At 41.7% G+C, this 16906-nt stretch overlaps 2 protein-coding genes across 5 annotated transcripts in view; one reads left to right on the top strand and one right to left on the bottom strand.

Moving 5' to 3' along the window:
* PLA2G10 (phospholipase A2 group X) overlaps nt 1-2960 on the top strand; it is a 38502-nt gene extending 35542 nt beyond the window's left edge. Inside the window, exon 4 of the mRNA XM_030213219.1 lies at nt 2755-2960. Coding sequence (XP_030069079.1) covers nt 2755-2903 — 149 coding nt within the window. The 3' untranslated portion in view covers nt 2904-2960. The remainder of the gene's footprint in view (nt 1-2754) is intronic.
* Nucleotides 2961-13365: 10405 nt separating this feature from the next.
* BFAR (bifunctional apoptosis regulator) overlaps nt 13366-16906 on the bottom strand; it is a 35374-nt gene continuing 31833 nt past the window's right edge. For all 4 annotated transcript variants that reach the window (XM_030211889.1, XM_030211891.1, XM_030211890.1 and 1 more), the window contains exon 8: nt 13366-16264. In XM_030211889.1, coding sequence (XP_030067749.1) covers nt 16075-16264 — 190 coding nt within the window. In that variant the 3' untranslated portion in view covers nt 13366-16074. The remainder of the gene's footprint in view (nt 16265-16906) is intronic.

Here is a 16906-nt window from a genome sequence, read left to right as displayed (position 1 = left end):
CATCCATCTTTTTTCTAAAATAGCTTTTCCCCGCCTCCGGAATTGGATGTTTTACAAAGACGTCCAAATCTCAATTTAGATGTTTCTTTCAAAAATGCCCCTCATTGTGTCTAAGGAATCAATTAAGCCGCATCTCTTGGCACCAATGTGGAACTGCCGAGTGTCAGAACTAATGCTACAGGCCAGAAAGCTGGTGAACATTTTCACATTTAGGCCTGTATTCAGTACTTTATGACCCTTATTCAAAAACACTTATCTGTAGAGCACCAGCCACTTGTGCAAATAAGATATTACCTGTGAATTTTCAGCAGCATTATCCAGCTGAAAACTCCTACAGATTTCCTGGGCACAATCTGGATAGTACCAGGACAGAGCAGGAGCATTCTATCTGACTCTACAGATAGTTAAACGGTTTAATATCGCTGCTCTCCGCAGAACTGGAAGAGGTCCTTGCTGTCTATGCTAAACAGTTTAATATAGCTACTCTCTGCAGAGCTGGAGGCTGTCCTTGAGGTCTACACCAAATGGTTTACTATAGCTGCTCTCCACGGAGCTGGAAGTGGACTTTGCTGTCTATACCAAGGGCCCGATGCACAAAAGCAGCCGTAAAATTTAGCAAATCGCAAACAGCGAGCGACACACAAAGGGGATCGCATGCAAATGAGCTGCATGGAATCCCCTTTGTGCATTGCTCACTGTTTACGTGTCTGAGAGGTCAAATGGATTTGACAGCTCTGATGCACTGGACCACGCCCCCCCTGACACGCTGACAAAATTTGCACCCCAGTGTCTCCTGATACCTCCCACCCCACCCCCACTTTCCGACCCCCCCCCCGACAAAATTTCCTGGTGGTCCAGTAGATCGCATATACCTCTATACACCCTCACACCCTCACCCCACCGCACCGCACCTGACCCTGGTGGTCTAGCGACTCCCTCTCCCCAGTGCCTTAAAACCTTAAAAAAAAAGTTGGGCAGGACAGCAAGAGCAACAGCTCCTGCCTCGGTGCTGCAATCCTTGCTTTCTACCCTAAACGGTTTATTATAGCTGTTCTCCGTGAAGCTGGAGGTGGTCCTTGCTGTCTATTACCATTCCACTATCTGGACAGCAGCACTGAATATAAGCAGTAGATTTAAATGCCACACCTGGCATTTAAGAATACTGACCTGCAAGTATACACAGACTAAAGATTCTAGTAGTTTCATTCTGTTTACAAAAGTATAAACTTTGAATCTGAATGATATTCTGCTTTGAGTTTAGTGTTCAAACCAGGTTGTGTTCAACAGATCTGATTGACTTTTTTGGTGGGGACAGGTGAGTAGGCATTTCGATTAGAGGACAGCAGAGAATGTAATCTGCTTAGATCTCAGTAAACACTTTACATAGAAAAGCAGACATTCAAATTTCAATTTTATTTTTGATACACCACAAACTCATACAGAGTTTACAAGTGGTTTACAAAGTCATAAAATCGGAAGAATCGAGTATTAAACAAGACAAAAAGGAGACAAAGAATTTGAGGAAAGACAGAAGGGAAAAAACAAAATAAAAGAATAATTACTGGATATTCCGTAAGACTGTATAAATAGAAAAAAATAATAAAGTTGAAGTAGCACAAGCTTGCAATTTGGGTGGGGTGGGGAAGACATTTTCAGTTGCTTATTTTAGAAGCTCTGCTTGTGTTTTAGGTGTCTGAAATCCAGCACTTATACATCCACATTGCATGGCTGTCCAAATAGCGATTTTATAAAGCTAGATTACGGACATCTACCACTGCAGTACATCCATATGGCAAAGGGGAGTGGTGTGGGCCTGTTTTGCACAGAACTAGAGAGGGGCCAAAACTTGGACATCTGACTGCAAAAGGGGAAGGGACATCCTTATTTAGATCTTGTACTTGGACGCCCAAGTTATAGAAAAGTGCTCTGGTTGGGCACTTCTCCACTGATGGACATAAAGGAAAGCACAGTAGGTATTTTTTTTTTGCCCCCAGAGTGCCCACAATTAAAAAATAGAAATAAGAACATAAGAATATAAGCTTTGCCATACTAGGACAGACCGAAGGTCTATCAAGCCCGGTATCCTGTTTCCAACAGTGGCCAATCCAGGTCACAAGTACCTGACAAGATCCCAAAACAGTACAATACATTTTATACTTCTTATTCTAGAAATAAGCAGTGGATTTCCCCCGTCCCTCTTAATAATGGTTAATGGACTTTAAGATAGTAGCCAAAACTTTTTTAAACCCTGCTAAGCTAACTGCTTTTACTACATTCTCTAGCAACACATTACAGAGCTTAATTACATGTTCAGTGAAGACATATTTTCTCCGATTGAACCAGCAACCTCTGGTTTTCTGCTGGCTGCTTTAATAATTAGGTTATTCCTGCAAATGGACATTTATGTGGCCGTTTTATATGGATGCTTCTCTGCTGCCACACAGACATCCATGCCCCTCATTTCCCCATTCATAATTTGGACATTCTAGTTTGTAAAATGGATGTTCATGCTGGACATTTTCCAGCACATGAACATTCATCTCGCACGTATTTTAAAACAGGCTGTACCTTGTTCTAAAATACAAGCGAAATGGACATTCATTTGTGACGTATTGACTGGGACGTCCTTTCTAAAATGCCTCTCTCAGTTTCTATTACTAGTGTATACTCGGTCATTAAAGACAAAAAAATTAGCAAATATCTATCTGCTCCTGTTCACTTTCCTCTGATTCTTTATTTTCCTCCTCTCCTCAGAAACACTGGATGACAGATGTGAAAAAATCCTGTGCAAGTGTGATAGCGAAGCTGCCAAGTGTTTGAGCAAAGCCCCCTATAATCTAAAGAACATCTTTTGGCCGGATTTCCTGTGTGGACGAGACCATCCTACCTGCAGTTATCATTAAACAGCAGAAAGGGGTTACCTCATGAGCCAGAGCCTGATACATATTCATAAAAAACAAGTGCAATTCAGCTGAGCTGCAATGAAAAAAACACCGCTTGTAACAGGTGTGCCGAACCCCACCATTATGAGAGTATAATATTTTGAGCAGCAGAGAAAACGAAGAACGGAATAGCATTATGGGGATGACTCTAATTTGATGGCCTCTGATTTTTGATACCGGTGATTGAAAATCAGTCACAAAAGTGATGTGATTAGGACCCAAGGAAAGGTTCAATATCACTTACTGAAAAGGCGATGTACTAAAACATCCCAGCCACCCTCCCTTTCCCTTCTCACCTTTGGAATATACTTATGTGAAATCCAAAAATCCAGCAGGGAAATGATTGAAGATCATACACTCCTTAGGAAAGCAGTCCATGGACCAGAAAGTTACACTGCTATTTACCTTTGAGTCCAGAAGCTAAAGAAATAACTCAGCCTAGATGACTTTATAAACAGGGGGCGGGGAGAATGGAACTGTAACATAGTGCTATACCAGGGGTTCCCAAACTTTTTCAGTTCGCGGCCCCCCTCCCAGGCATATGGGTCTCCGTGGCACCCCCCCAGGCACATGGGTCTCTGCACCTCCCCACATGGGTTTCCCTTTCCCTGCAGCCCCCTCCTCTCACACCAACACACCGCTGCCTCCCCTAAATCCAGCATCACTCGCTAACTTCCTTCCTGTAGGTCCAGGATCACTGCTGCTTCCTTCTTCTTCTCCCTCCGCCGCTGCAGTGCTTTCAGCTTACATTTTCAGGCCATCCGTGAATCACACAGGCACTCTGGGGCCTTCCCAGGCTGCCATGTCCGGCCCTTTCTGATGCAACATCCTGTTGCGAGGGCCAGATGCAGCAGAGGGAAGTCCCTGCAGTGCCTGTGTGAATTGCAGACGGCCCAAAAATGTAGGCTGTGAGCACTGCAGCGGCGGCGGGAGAAGAAGCAGGAAGTGACAGATGCCGGACCTGCTGAAGAGGAAAGTAGGGAGCAATGCGCTTAGGGTTACCATATGTCCGGATTTACCCGGACATCTCCTCTTTTGGAGGACATCCAGGCGTCCGAACGGGTTTTGCCAGTCTGCCCGTTTATCCGGATTTCTGGACAAACAGGCAGGCCTATCCTAACCTCCCCTTCCCTTACTTACTATCTACTGCCCTGGTGGTCTAGTGACCTCTTCGGGGCAGGAAAGACCCCCCTCTTTCCTGCCCGGAGCGCTGCCCTTGCCCTGCATCCTGTTGCTGTGTCGGTCTCGGGATTCAAAATGGCCGCCGAGAGTTGAAGCGGCCTCGCGAGACTTCAACTCTCAGTGGCCATTTTGAATCCCGAGACCATCACAGCATCAGGATGCAGGGCAAGAACAGAGCTCCGGGCAGGAAAGAGGGGGCTCTTTCCTGCCTCGAAGAGGTCACTAGACCACCAGGGCAGTAGATAGTAAGGGGAGGGGAGGATGTGACAGGGGGCGGGGCGGGGCGAGGATGTGAAAGGGGCAGGACATGTGTCCTCTTTTTGAGAGGAAAAAATATGGTAACCCTAAATGCGTTGCAGCACCCATGAGAGTTTGTTGTGGTGCACCAGGGTGCCGTGGCACACAGTTTGGGAACCGCTGTGCTATACATTCTTCAAATAAAAAAAAAATAAAAAGAGGAGAGCTGTGATACAGCAGTAAAGAAAGTAAACACAAAATTTCTCTCCCCCCTTCCTTTTCTTCCTTGATGTCTGCCCCTCCCAAATCTACTGTTCCTTCTCGTTCACCTTCCCATCCTGTCATAAGATTGGCATTCTGTCCCTCTCGATTGATTAGTTTGTACCCTGCTTCAATATGCTCATTCACTAGAAGCAATATAGCAAATTCTACATTAAACAATATTCAAATAATAAAAAGTCATTTCGAACAAAAAAAAGTGATTTTACTTCATGTTTATTTATCAGAGTCTGTGGTAAAAACCACACTGGTTTACATATTACATACATTTTCTGTAATTTTTGGAGCTTATTAAGGATTGCCACATTTTCAGGGGCTCCAGAACTTTGTTGGGATGTATCACTGTCACTAAAAGGAGGGCAGGCCTCCTACAGCCAAGCTAAGCCTTGACCTTATTTATGAACATCCTATATAATAATTTGCACCTCCAACGTTCCATCACTGTCTGGCTGCCTGGGTTCGTAACATCTGATGACGTCAGCCAGCCTCCAGCGTTCCATTCTCCCTCACTGAGCCGCCCTCGCGTCAAAACGTAATGACGTCAGAGGGCAGAACAGTGAGAGGGAAGGGAACGCTGGAGGCGAGCTGACGTCAGGAGGGATATTACGAACGGAACAGAAGCCAGCACCAGCCAGCCAGAGAACGTTCAGGTACAAATCGAGGGGAGGAAGGGAAGGGGAGGGCAGGGCAGAGGAGAATTGATGGACATGGATGGAATGGGAGGAGAGAATCGCGGGACACGAATGGGAGGACAGGGAAGAGGAGAATCGCTGGCCATGGAAGGGAGGGGAGAATCGCTGGACATGGAGGGGAGAGCAGAGAAGAGGAGAATCGCTGGACACGGATGGGATGGAAGAATCGCTGGACATGGAGGGAAGGGGAGGGACAGCGGAGAGACAAAAAAAATCGCTTACAAGAGAGCCTTTCTAGGGCCTGCTTCATTGTTGAGGAAACAGGCTGGGTTCCACTAGTTTAAAAATAAATTTAACTTATTTACTCCTTCAAAGGCCACGTAATGCTATTATACCACTGTCGACTTTTGGTTCAGTCAAATTAAAATACTGTGGTTATGGTATGTGTTTTGTGTTACATATAATGGACTAGATTCGGTAAATGGCGCCCAAATTCTGTAATACTGCATGCATCTTTAGTGAATGTCCCTACCAGGGTCACATCCCTAATTCAGTTACACACTAAAAGCTTTGCATATGCATCTTTATAGAATAGCATATAGGAAGATGTGTGCGCAAATTCAAATTGGTGCCAATTTACACCAATAACTGATTGTTAATACCCAATAATTTGGCACTAATTGGCTTGTTACTCAAAATGCACGCCATTTATAGAATCCAGGGGAATATGTATAAGTAGGTACTTGAATCAGGGACAATTTGTGTACACTACACAGCCACTCCATCCCCCCTACCCTACCTTTCAAAGGGAAACTGATCTCAAAATATCTCTTTGAAAATGTTGGCTTGTCCGGGGAAAGCTGAATTACTTTGTATACTCATGCTTTGCACCTAACTTTGAAGTCAAATGCTATTATACCACTCATACCACCCAATCATTTGTAGTGCTAAACCGTGCTATGAATTTTAACACAGCAGAACGTTTTGTTGGTGTGAAATGACATTTAACAATCTACTATGAGTAGAAAAAGAGAGACAGAGATCCTTGCCTTGCTTGGTTTCAGTCCATATTAAGGGGAAAGGGAAGTGGGACTTGATATACTGCCTTTCTGAGGTTTTTGCAACTACATTCAAAGCGGTTTACATATATTCAGGTACTTATTTTGTACCATGGGCAATGGAGGGTTAGACTCACAGAAACAGAAGCCTGCGCAGCCGCGTTGCTGATCTGCAAGGGCAGGCTTCTACATGGAATGTTGCTAGAGGAATAGCAACATTAACATTCCATGTAGAATCTCAAATAGTAGCAACATAATCTCTAATAGTAGCAACATTCCATGTAGAATCTCAAATAGGGAAAGGGAAATGGGACTTGATATACTGCCTTTCTGAGGTTTTTGCAACTACATTCAAAGCAGTTTACATATATTCAGGTACTTTATTTTGTACCAGGGGCAATGGAGGGTTAAGTGACTTGCCCAGAGTCACAAAGAGCTGAGGGTAGGTAGGTGGAGACTGGGGACTGCAGCGCCAGCGGCCTGGGAGCAGGAGAGGGAGGTGACAGCAGTAGTGATTGGGGAGTGGGGGGGAGGGCGATCCTTGGGGGGAGGGGGCATGGCCTTGCTCCCCGGCCCGGCTCAGTCTCTCGGCGGCCCTGCTTCAACCCACAAGAGTTAGTTTTGCATAGACCGTGGCAGTGATGGAAATCCATCCCTAACGCAATTTTGATCTCAATCTGTCAAATTTACATAACGGTCATCATCATATTTGGACTGTTGCAGAAAGCATCATTCTGGAGTTTATAGGAAGAAATGCTCATACATACATACAGAACATATCAAGCTGTGCTTGGAGGTTTCTTTTTAAATTAGGTTAGTAGCACCTAAAATAATTGAAATTATTTTTGTGTGTGTTTTTCTTAAATTCCTACCACAGTTTGTTGGTCTTTAGTTCTTTCTACTTGGGAGTCTTCTCTTTTTCCACACAATGAACAGAATAACTACTTGACATTTCCATAATCTTGTGTTCTTCTCCTTTGCCATTATGTCCAGTTTCTTCCCACCACACCTTTTGCTTTCCGTGTACTAGGGTGTGGCCTAATCCTTTGGTTAATATGGTTAATTGAAGATTACAGCAGGAACGCAACTTGGTTAGGAGTCAACTACCTATGGTACACTATGCCCTAGGTTCTATTGTACTCCCCCTCCCCCCCCAAATCATAATGTATTACTCCTATCTAAATTCACAGCAGGGAGAGTAGCCGGATAGTTCCGGCTCATTCAAACAAAATAAAATCTGTTCACTTAATGATGTTCTCTGTTTTTACTGACTGTTAGATGTAGGGGAAAATCCTACTCCTTTAAAGGATTTTTGGGTATTCATAAATTATCAGGAGCTACATACATTTAACAAGCCAATGTATTCCTCTCTGCAACAGCAAAAGCCAGAGTAAAAACAAACAGGCAAAGCTTGATGGCTGTTTCCCACGCCCAGTCCTCTCACTACAGACGATATGTGGCATCCCTGAAAGAGTAAATCTGCCCACCATGTTCAGGTATGGTAGCAATTTTAAAAAGAAAGACCAATTTGTTCTTTGGATCATAAAATTAAGATCCCAGTGATTTTGGCTGCAGCATTTGTTTCCATGCACCAATCGCGTTAACTTTGAAACGTTTCTTAAAGCAGCAAAACGGACAAGAATTGAGGATGACAGAACCTGTCTATAAATTATGCAACATAGTGTGTTTATTATCAGTGAGCAGACAGATCTAACTCCTCCTCCAACTGCTTAAAAACAAATGCAAGCACTTAATGGGAAGGAAGGCTGGAGTGCAGGGCATTACCCTGTTTTGGCTGATTTGCATATATGATTGTGGAGAACAAACCAAACACAGCCATATTTTTCCTTGGATTGATTGGGGGTATTCAGAGGGGTTGATAAAAGTTTGAAACGAACACCCCTTTCAAAACCATTGCGCTAAAAACTCTCTCTTGAAATGACTTTTGTACAATTTTTTTTTGAGGGGGGGGAACCATTTACTGTTGCTATTCCTTTTGGTGTAATAAATCTATTTTAAGCAAATGCAAGCACTACACGGCAAGTAATAGAGGCAGTATGCAGCTCAAAAATGTTAATTTTGTTTAGTTTTCTATAACATTTACAAGTGTTGTGTTTTGTTTTGAGTGCACTCTTTCCAACACAGGAAGAATCCTGCAATTTCAGGTTTGTCCACTATCATTTTAAAGCTAAAAACAGGAAATGCACACACATCCCTAATAATGAACATTGCACACATCCTGTGGTTCAAAATTGCAATCTTAATTATACCTCAAGCAAGGATTTTTTTTTCTGTGCTGTCTACTGACTCTTTTTCTGTTAGTCCCATTAAAAACTATCTACAGCAACTACATTAAACGTATAGTAAAAAATCATCCTTTTACGGGCTAAGTAATGCTTCTCACTTAACGTAATTTCAATAATTGATATTCACGTAAGTCCAAAGTCTAATAAGAACACACTATGGTGGTATTTTACTACAGATTAGCTTGAGTTATCTGCAGCAGAACCCATAGGAACAGTGGCGTACCGAGGGTGGGGCAGTGGGGGCAGTCCGCCCCTGGTGCAAGCTCTCGTTTCCACTGGTTCCATGCTCCCTCCGCCTGCGCAGCTGCTCCCAGCAGGTAAGAAAGCACCCGGGGGGGGGATGTCAATGTGCCTGGGGAGGGGTGTCGTGCAGCACCCAAGGGGGGACGCCGCTGCACCCGGGGGGGGGGGGGGTGCAGTGGCGATCTGCCCCAGGTGGCAGCCAACCAAGGATCACCAATGCCTAGCAATAAAATGCAACCTGCTCCAGCTAACTCCAGCTAACCTTTAGTAAAAGACCCCCTAAGTACAATATTGAAAAAATGTTAGAGATTATTTGTTTGTTCATTTGTTATAGATGCTTTTCTAGGAACTAGAAATACAAAAGCCAGCTGGCTCATGTTCAAACAGTGCTTTCTTTCTTTTTTTTAATGCCCATAAGAGATAGAGCAGCTTTTAAATTAGAATTGGGGGGGGGGGGGGGGGGGGGAAGCTGACAGCTCCTCAAGAGTGCATGGTTGAGAGTGAGGTATCCTTGAAAGAGACTATCAAAACAGAACATTTAGGGAATCCTGATAAGAGAGGTTTCAACAAAGGCGAAAGAAAGCCAGGAATGTTTAAGGGGAGAGCAGAATAAAGGTTGCAAATTATCCTCATCAACTTCTGAGCAGCTTGTAGATGCATGGAGAAATCACAATTTGAGGAAACTGTAAACAAATGCTAGAAGCCAAAAAAAAATAAGATGGGAGAATTGTAGCAGTAAGGGAACAGGTAGCTATAATAGTCTTGGTGGAAGGAGGACAACAGCCAATGGGACACTTACCAGGGTACAAATTATATTGCAATAATAGGATGGATCAAATTGGAGGGGGGGGAGTTGTGATCTATGTTAAAGAGGGAATTGAGTTAAAAAAAATTCTCCATTAGATAGCAACATGGAATCCTTATGGATAGAAATTCCATGTGTGAAGGGAAGGAATATACTGGTAGGGCTGTACTACCATCCAGCAGCTCAGACCAAACAGACAGATGAAGAAATGTTAGCAGAAATTAGAAAAGCTTGCAAATTTGGCAATAGTATAATAATGGTTGATTTCAATTATCCCAATATTGACTGGATAAATGCCACATCAGAGAGTCCTAGGGAGGTAACATTTCTAGACATAATAAATGACTGCTTCTTGGAGCAACTGGTTCAGGAACCAACAAAAGAGAAGCTATTGTAGATCTACTCCTAAGTGGAATAAAGGACTTAGTACAAGAAGTAATGGTGTTGGGTCCGCTGGGAAAACAGTGATCATAACACGATCAAATCACTAAGGAAATCTACTGTAGCAGCAGTTAACCTTTTGAACCATGACAAAATGAGGAAAATGGTTAAAAAAAAAAAAAAAAAAGTGGAAAGGATCACTCACTAATGCTGCAACCATCACGCATAGACTTTGTTTCAAAATACCATCTTGGAAGCCCAGACCAGATGTATTCCATGTATTAATAAAGATGGAAAGAAGAGAAAATGACAGCCAGCATGGTTAAAGGGAGAAGCGACACTGAACCCAGCTCTTCAGTGCTTTCTTTGTAGGGGGCGATGTGCCAAAGTGCCAACTGCTGTTCTACAGAAGCCATTAGCACATGGGGGGGGGGGGGGGGGGGGGGCCTTGGTTTGTCTGCCTTATTTCATGGTTACATGCTCCATATCAATGACTGGTACAGAAACTCAGGATTTTTCAGTGACCTCACTTGAGATTGTTTTTCCTGTCCTGGAACATTTCAGTTGGCCGCTTCATACAAATTGGAGGAGTGGCCTAGTGGTTAGAGCACCGGTCTTGCAATCCAGAGGTGGCCGGTTCAAATCCCACTGCTGGTTCTTGCGATCTTGGGCAAGTCACTTAACCCTCCATTGTCTTAGGTACAAACCAAGATTGTGTGCCCTCCTGGAACAGAAAAACATCCAGAGTACCTGAATGCAACTCACCTTGAGCTACTACTGAAAAAGATGTGAGCAAAATGGAAAAAACAAATTCCTGGTTCTACATCTTGCTTCTAATGTGGCAATATTTTGCTGCAGTCAGTGCAAGCCACTTAGCATTAGCTCTGTAAACATCATCATTTTAGCACTGTAGCAACCCATTTTTATCATAATCCCAGATTTTTCCCTGCAGTATTTCATCGCTGGAGACAACAGGGCACTCATTATCTTTATCCGATGTAGACTGATGAGGGTAAGTTGCGCTCTTTACAGATTTACAAACAGAATATGCTTTTCCTGCTGTGGACCAATATGCATATCGACAACTGCATTATGTGAGCAGCTAGCAAAACTTTAGTGAGAATGTATAGGACATTTTGAATTCAGCTTTTATCTTAGGCTCTCAGAACAAAGTTCCCCTGACCTTTCAACACAGATATCTTCAGGACACCATGGAGGACTTGGATTCTGCTAAGTATGTGTTGCAGTGGACAGAGGAACTCGGCATTATAATTACTGCAACTCAGGTTTGTCAGTGCATTTTGGGCACTCAGTGCCTCCTTCCAAACACGCAGCTACAGTAACATTACAAATTTGTGCTCCGATTATACATTGTTCCCAGGCAGCTGTTTAAGGCAGCTTTTTGTTCTACTCTAGAGTGCCCTAAATGCCACCATTCTCCTGCACTTCTGAGTCACATGTTTTGGTTATGTCCCTGGATTATCAGCCTTTAGTCCAGTATATTTCACTCTATTTTGCAGCAGTGGAGTTGCCGGGGGTTGTTTTCTCCACCGATTCTGTTTGATGTACACCAATTGGCGCGTCCTGTTCCTGCAGGCCTGTCTGGATTTCTTGTCTAGCAGTGCTGATGGGCAAACTAGTCTGCATTCTTGGCATGAATCTAGCGTGCCTATCTCTCACGCCTGGAGGATTCGGATTATTTCTCTTTTGTCCGTGGAGAGGCAGGGCATTCAGACATGGCGTCTTCAAGGGAGGGAAGCTTTTCAGCGCATTTGGGAGTGGTTTTGGGCTATCTTGCAGCCAGTGGCTCGTAGTAGCAGTCTTAGTTAATGTTCTTTTGCTTATATTGCTGTCTGCACGTGGGATGGGGGAGGGGTAGGGAAGCTATACCATCATAAACTTGGTTTCTGAGAGAAGTGCTCTAATACAAATAAAAAAACAAGTAGGAAGTGATGTTTTGGCAACTCGTTAGGGGTCCTTTTACTAAGGTACGCTAATGATTAACATTCACTAAATAAGATGCCCATTATATTCCTATGGGCTTCTTATTTAGCACACGCTAAATCTATTAGCGCACCTTAGCAAAAGGATCCCTTATTTAAGAGTCAAATACTTATGGTGCACTATGATTGAGGAGCCCTTTTACTAAAGCTTAGCGTGAGCTAAATGCTAAGATGCCCATCATACCTACATTATAAGCATCCACACATCATGGGTCATTTAAAACAAAAAAAAAAAAACCACCCTCCATGAGAAAGTCATGTGAATTAGAATCATGTAACTTTTTATTTTCTTTTTTTATAACTCCCCATATTGCTAATATTACACATTCAAAAAATTCAATACTGCATCAGCAAATATAAAAAATTAGAAACTCAATAACTAATAATTGCTTAACATGAAGGAAAATTTTTTGCCAAACACTAAAAATTTTTAAAATTTTTAATAAATAGCCTCACAAGCCCAGCGTACCAAACATTTATAGGACACCCTTCTATATGGCTATCATCATTGGCCCCACCACCAACCTAACCCACCACAGCGAAAAACTGAGAGAAAAGTCTGTGGTAAAGGGTCAGTAGTGAATACAAAAAAATTTTTATTTTAGTGCAAATGGCAAAATCCAACAAATTTATTCATAAAAAAGATATAAAAAGATAAGTAAGAAATGTCCATACATCCAACAGAGCAACAGTACAGGAAGAGAAAGGTACTTATCTTAAACTGAACTTTTTCATATCCAGTATCTTCCTTCCGTCTTTTTAATCCAACGCTCCAATAGCGTCAATGCACTCTGTCAATTTTAACAGCATTATGGACTCTATCATCTTTATTCTTCATTTCTCACTTCTCGACAGAAATAGAGCTCAAACTGTTTCGCCTCTTCATCAGGAGAAAGAGCAAAAAATAAATAACAGAGCCATATTTTCCTCTTATCTATATAGATAAGATATGATACTGGATATGAAAAAGTTCAGTTGAAGATAAGTACCTTTCTCTTCCGGTACTGTTGCTCTATTGGATGTATGGACATTTCTTATTTCTTATCTTTTTATATCTTTTTGATGAATAAATTTGTTGGATTTTGCCGTTTGCACTAAAATAATTTTTTTTTGTATTCCCTACCAACCCTTTACCACAGACTTTTCTCTCAGTTAGTTAGGAGAGTTTTTCTCTGTGGTGGGTTAGGTTGGTGGTGGGGCAAAACTTTTTCCTTCATGTTAAGCAAATATTAGTTATTGAGTTTCTAATATTGCACATTGTCATTTATAGTCAAAAACAATTCACATAGGGCCTCTTTTACTAAATCGCATTAGTAATTGCCAGAGCGGCTTTTTTTTCTTCATTAGAAGACCCATGATGCTTGGGTGCTTATAAGTTTAGAGAGACCACAGATGATGCTAGTAACTTTTGGCCACCGGCAACCTCAGTTGATCTGGACATTCTAGGCTAGGCCACCACCCTGTTCAGTATTGTCCCTTCACCTAGAGCCAATACAAGGTGTCCTAGGCGGACCTTCATCTTTGCCCCCTAACCAATTAACTGTCGAGTCCCTAGATCAGGGTTGGGCAACTGCGGTCCTTGAGAGTCACAACTCTATTGAGTTTAAGATTTCCACAATGAATATGTACGAGACTGATCTCGAAGGCTGCTTCAGTTTTTTCTGATAGTTGGTCTGAATGTAGCATTCAGTATACAAGTATCCACCTCACCAAAAGAACACAATTGGTACTAACCAAACACCCTTGTTGTTAGCTTCAGTAGACAGGCCAGGCACTAAATGGGCATGATAAATGGATTAACCTCTGACCCCAGAGATAGTTCCTCCAGAGCAAGGTCAATGCACTAGAAGGCAGTGTGTGTACTATGCTTGGTCTATAATGGGTATGAAAGCATTCACTGCTGTGGGCAGAGAACGACACGATTGCCACTGGTTCCAGTTTGATTAAAGTACCAAGGCCACACCAGAAAACAAAAACAACGCAAATGCCACGGTACTTTTCCCTTCCACTTTTAAATGTTTTCCCAAAAACAAAACCACACCACACCGATTTAGAAAAAAAACAATCCAAATCAAACCTTTAATCTTGTCTAAATTAATTCTTAAAAATGCTTCACAGTCAACGATGCTGATGCTCACAGAACTAACATAATGCAAAATGATCAGCCAACGTGGCAACGCAGAAAGACAGAACAGCACTTAAAAAGCTGATTCCCCCCCCCCCCCCCCCCCCCAATCACTGTTCATATGTCACAATGTGCAAACAGCTAACATGATGTTATTTCATACCAGGGTCCTTAGGATTCACAGTCCTTTGTATATGTATACATCATGATTTAAAAAAATATATATGACTACTACAGCACTGAATTTTAAAAAGGAACCTTTCAAATAAAGTAATTGGAAAGAGTAAAACGCCAACAATTTTAATGCATCGATTCAAAGTGAATTAAATTACTAGTCTTCCGTATCTTTCTTAAAGTCAAGTGCACTGTACCTTCCAAACAGGAAAAAAAAAAAATCCATATACAGAGCCAAACACAAAATTACACCAGGAGGAGACCAGCATTCAAAGTTTACAGGGTGTCTAACTTATAAAAACAAATACTATGTATCACAACCCATTATAATATTCCATTGGTCAAGATATTCAGGGACCTTCTCAAATGAAATAAAACAAAATGAAAACATCCCTTCAATTGTTTAAATCTGTGAACAACAAATTTGGCTGCTTATGAATCTTCCACGTCAAAGTACCATTTTAATCAATATTCATGATCTTTCTACTCAAAATTAATAATGTTTTGCATTAAGGGTCTTTTGCTTGGTATGAAGCTTTAGTAAATGTTCAGCACAAACTCCTTAGGTTTAAATAAATGCAACATCGATTTCTTTAGTTATCTAAAAATATAGCAGAACAAGACTCGAGCATTCAAGGTTCCAGCAGTGGAAGCCCCTTCCCTCTCCCTAGCCCTAAAGTTGCCTTTCCTTAAATCCACTAAAGTGTTAACATGTTAACAGACAGTGCTGAATAAATCATAAAGCTGTCATTTGCTTCAAGGGATACTATTAAATTAGAAACAAATCCAGAAGTTCAAATACACTAATACAAAGGAAGACAAGATTTGTTTAAAGATTATTGCTGTGAAGTTTGAAATACAAACAAAAGCTCAGAAAACTAATGTAGTAGGAACTTGGTATGAGATGTTACTGTCATCTGTTGAGTTCCTGTCCTGGAAAGACATTGGAAGCCATGCCCTCACAAATCACAGTACCATTGAAATCAATGCACAGGACATGGTCACTGGAAGCCATGCCTTCACAAATCGATGTACAAGACATGGTTAAAAAATTATAACAAAGGTCTGGATCTTAACAGATGCTATTCCCAAAACCACAGCGTCCTAAAGAAAATGACGACAATGCTCATTTACAGCAACACTCTTTACAAAAATAAGTCTAACTGCGCTCCCTCCCCCCCCCCCACCCCCCATTTAAAGGTGTAAGAAAGAAAAATGGCTGATGACTGCTGCTGTTTCAGGCTATTGTCTTAAGACAAGCCCTAAAAGGAACTATTTTCATCTTTTATTCAGTTCATGGAAACTCAAAGTTAGCCACACAAATCCTTTTAAAAGCAATAAAGTTTCTATAAGGCCAAAACCTCTTGCAGAAATGCAGTTCTGTCCATGTATTATTAAAAAAAAAAATTCATATAAAGTAACATGTCCTATCACTGTCGGCCTTGGCTCATCTCACCATCCCAGCCTGTGCATCATCTGGGGAAACCAGTTGCTATAAAGATGTTTGAATTTTTATTTAGATAGTCTGTAATAAGTCTCCAGAGGTTTTTTTTTTTTTTTTTTGGGGGGGGGGGGGGAGGGAAGAGGGGCGCATGCCCTGTGAGTTCTTCTCCGCACACATTTTTTTGCTATAATTTTGGCGTTTGGACTTTGGGAAGGCTTGAGTGGTCACTTCTCTTTGGACACCAGGGGCTGGCGCACAGTCCCTCACAGTTCTGTTTCCAGACGTCGAACTTCTTTTACCACAAGATCTATGTTTATGATTGGATTGAAGTACAAGGCCCAGTAGAACAGGCAGTTGCAAACAAACTGAGGAATAACAGGCCAGAAAATGGCAACGACAAGTCCTTGAGTTGACACTTTCCAGACGTGGCTCCACAAGCTACGTGTGAGGGTCCTAATGGAAGGCAAAGCAATTGCATTATCTTGGGCATATACCCCAATGTTACTATATAACTGCAACAGAATATTAATCCACTCCTTACTCAACTGGCTAAAGAGGAAGAATGCATTACAATGATCAGTTCTGTGGTACTCAGGCTATTTTTAGGAACAGTTCTTTTAAGTCAATCACAGAAGGAAACAAATACGCTGTTTATCCCATTAATAGCATAAATACTGAGATGTCCAGTACAAAAAGAAAATCTACAGGCTTCTTTGCTAATATATATATATATATATATATATATATATAGGGGTCCTTTTACTAAGCTGGCCTTAGCGTACCTTTATACCAGTCTTTTCTACGTGCGAAGGTCATTTTCACCACAGCAGTAAAATGGCCAACTTTTTTTTGTTGTTGCTGTATTAATGGCCATGTGCTAATGTTGCAAGAAACAGCAGATCCAGATGTAAAATCCAAACAGTTTTATTAAAACAGAACCTTTCAAAGGCTACCTCAGGGGTATAATACTAAAACAATAACCAAAACATAATTTAATCATAAATATGCAACAATTATAAAACATAAGACAGTGTAAGGATTACAAAATAATCAGTGTGTTCTCATAGATGACATGCAAATAACATTCACAATATA

Source organism: Microcaecilia unicolor, chromosome 8, assembly GCF_901765095.1.
Source record: "Microcaecilia unicolor chromosome 8, aMicUni1.1, whole genome shotgun sequence".
NCBI classification, from domain to species: domain Eukaryota; kingdom Metazoa; phylum Chordata; class Amphibia; order Gymnophiona; family Siphonopidae; genus Microcaecilia; species Microcaecilia unicolor.
Note: the sequence above shows the minus strand (reverse complement) of the source record. Positions and strands in the feature narration are given on the sequence as shown.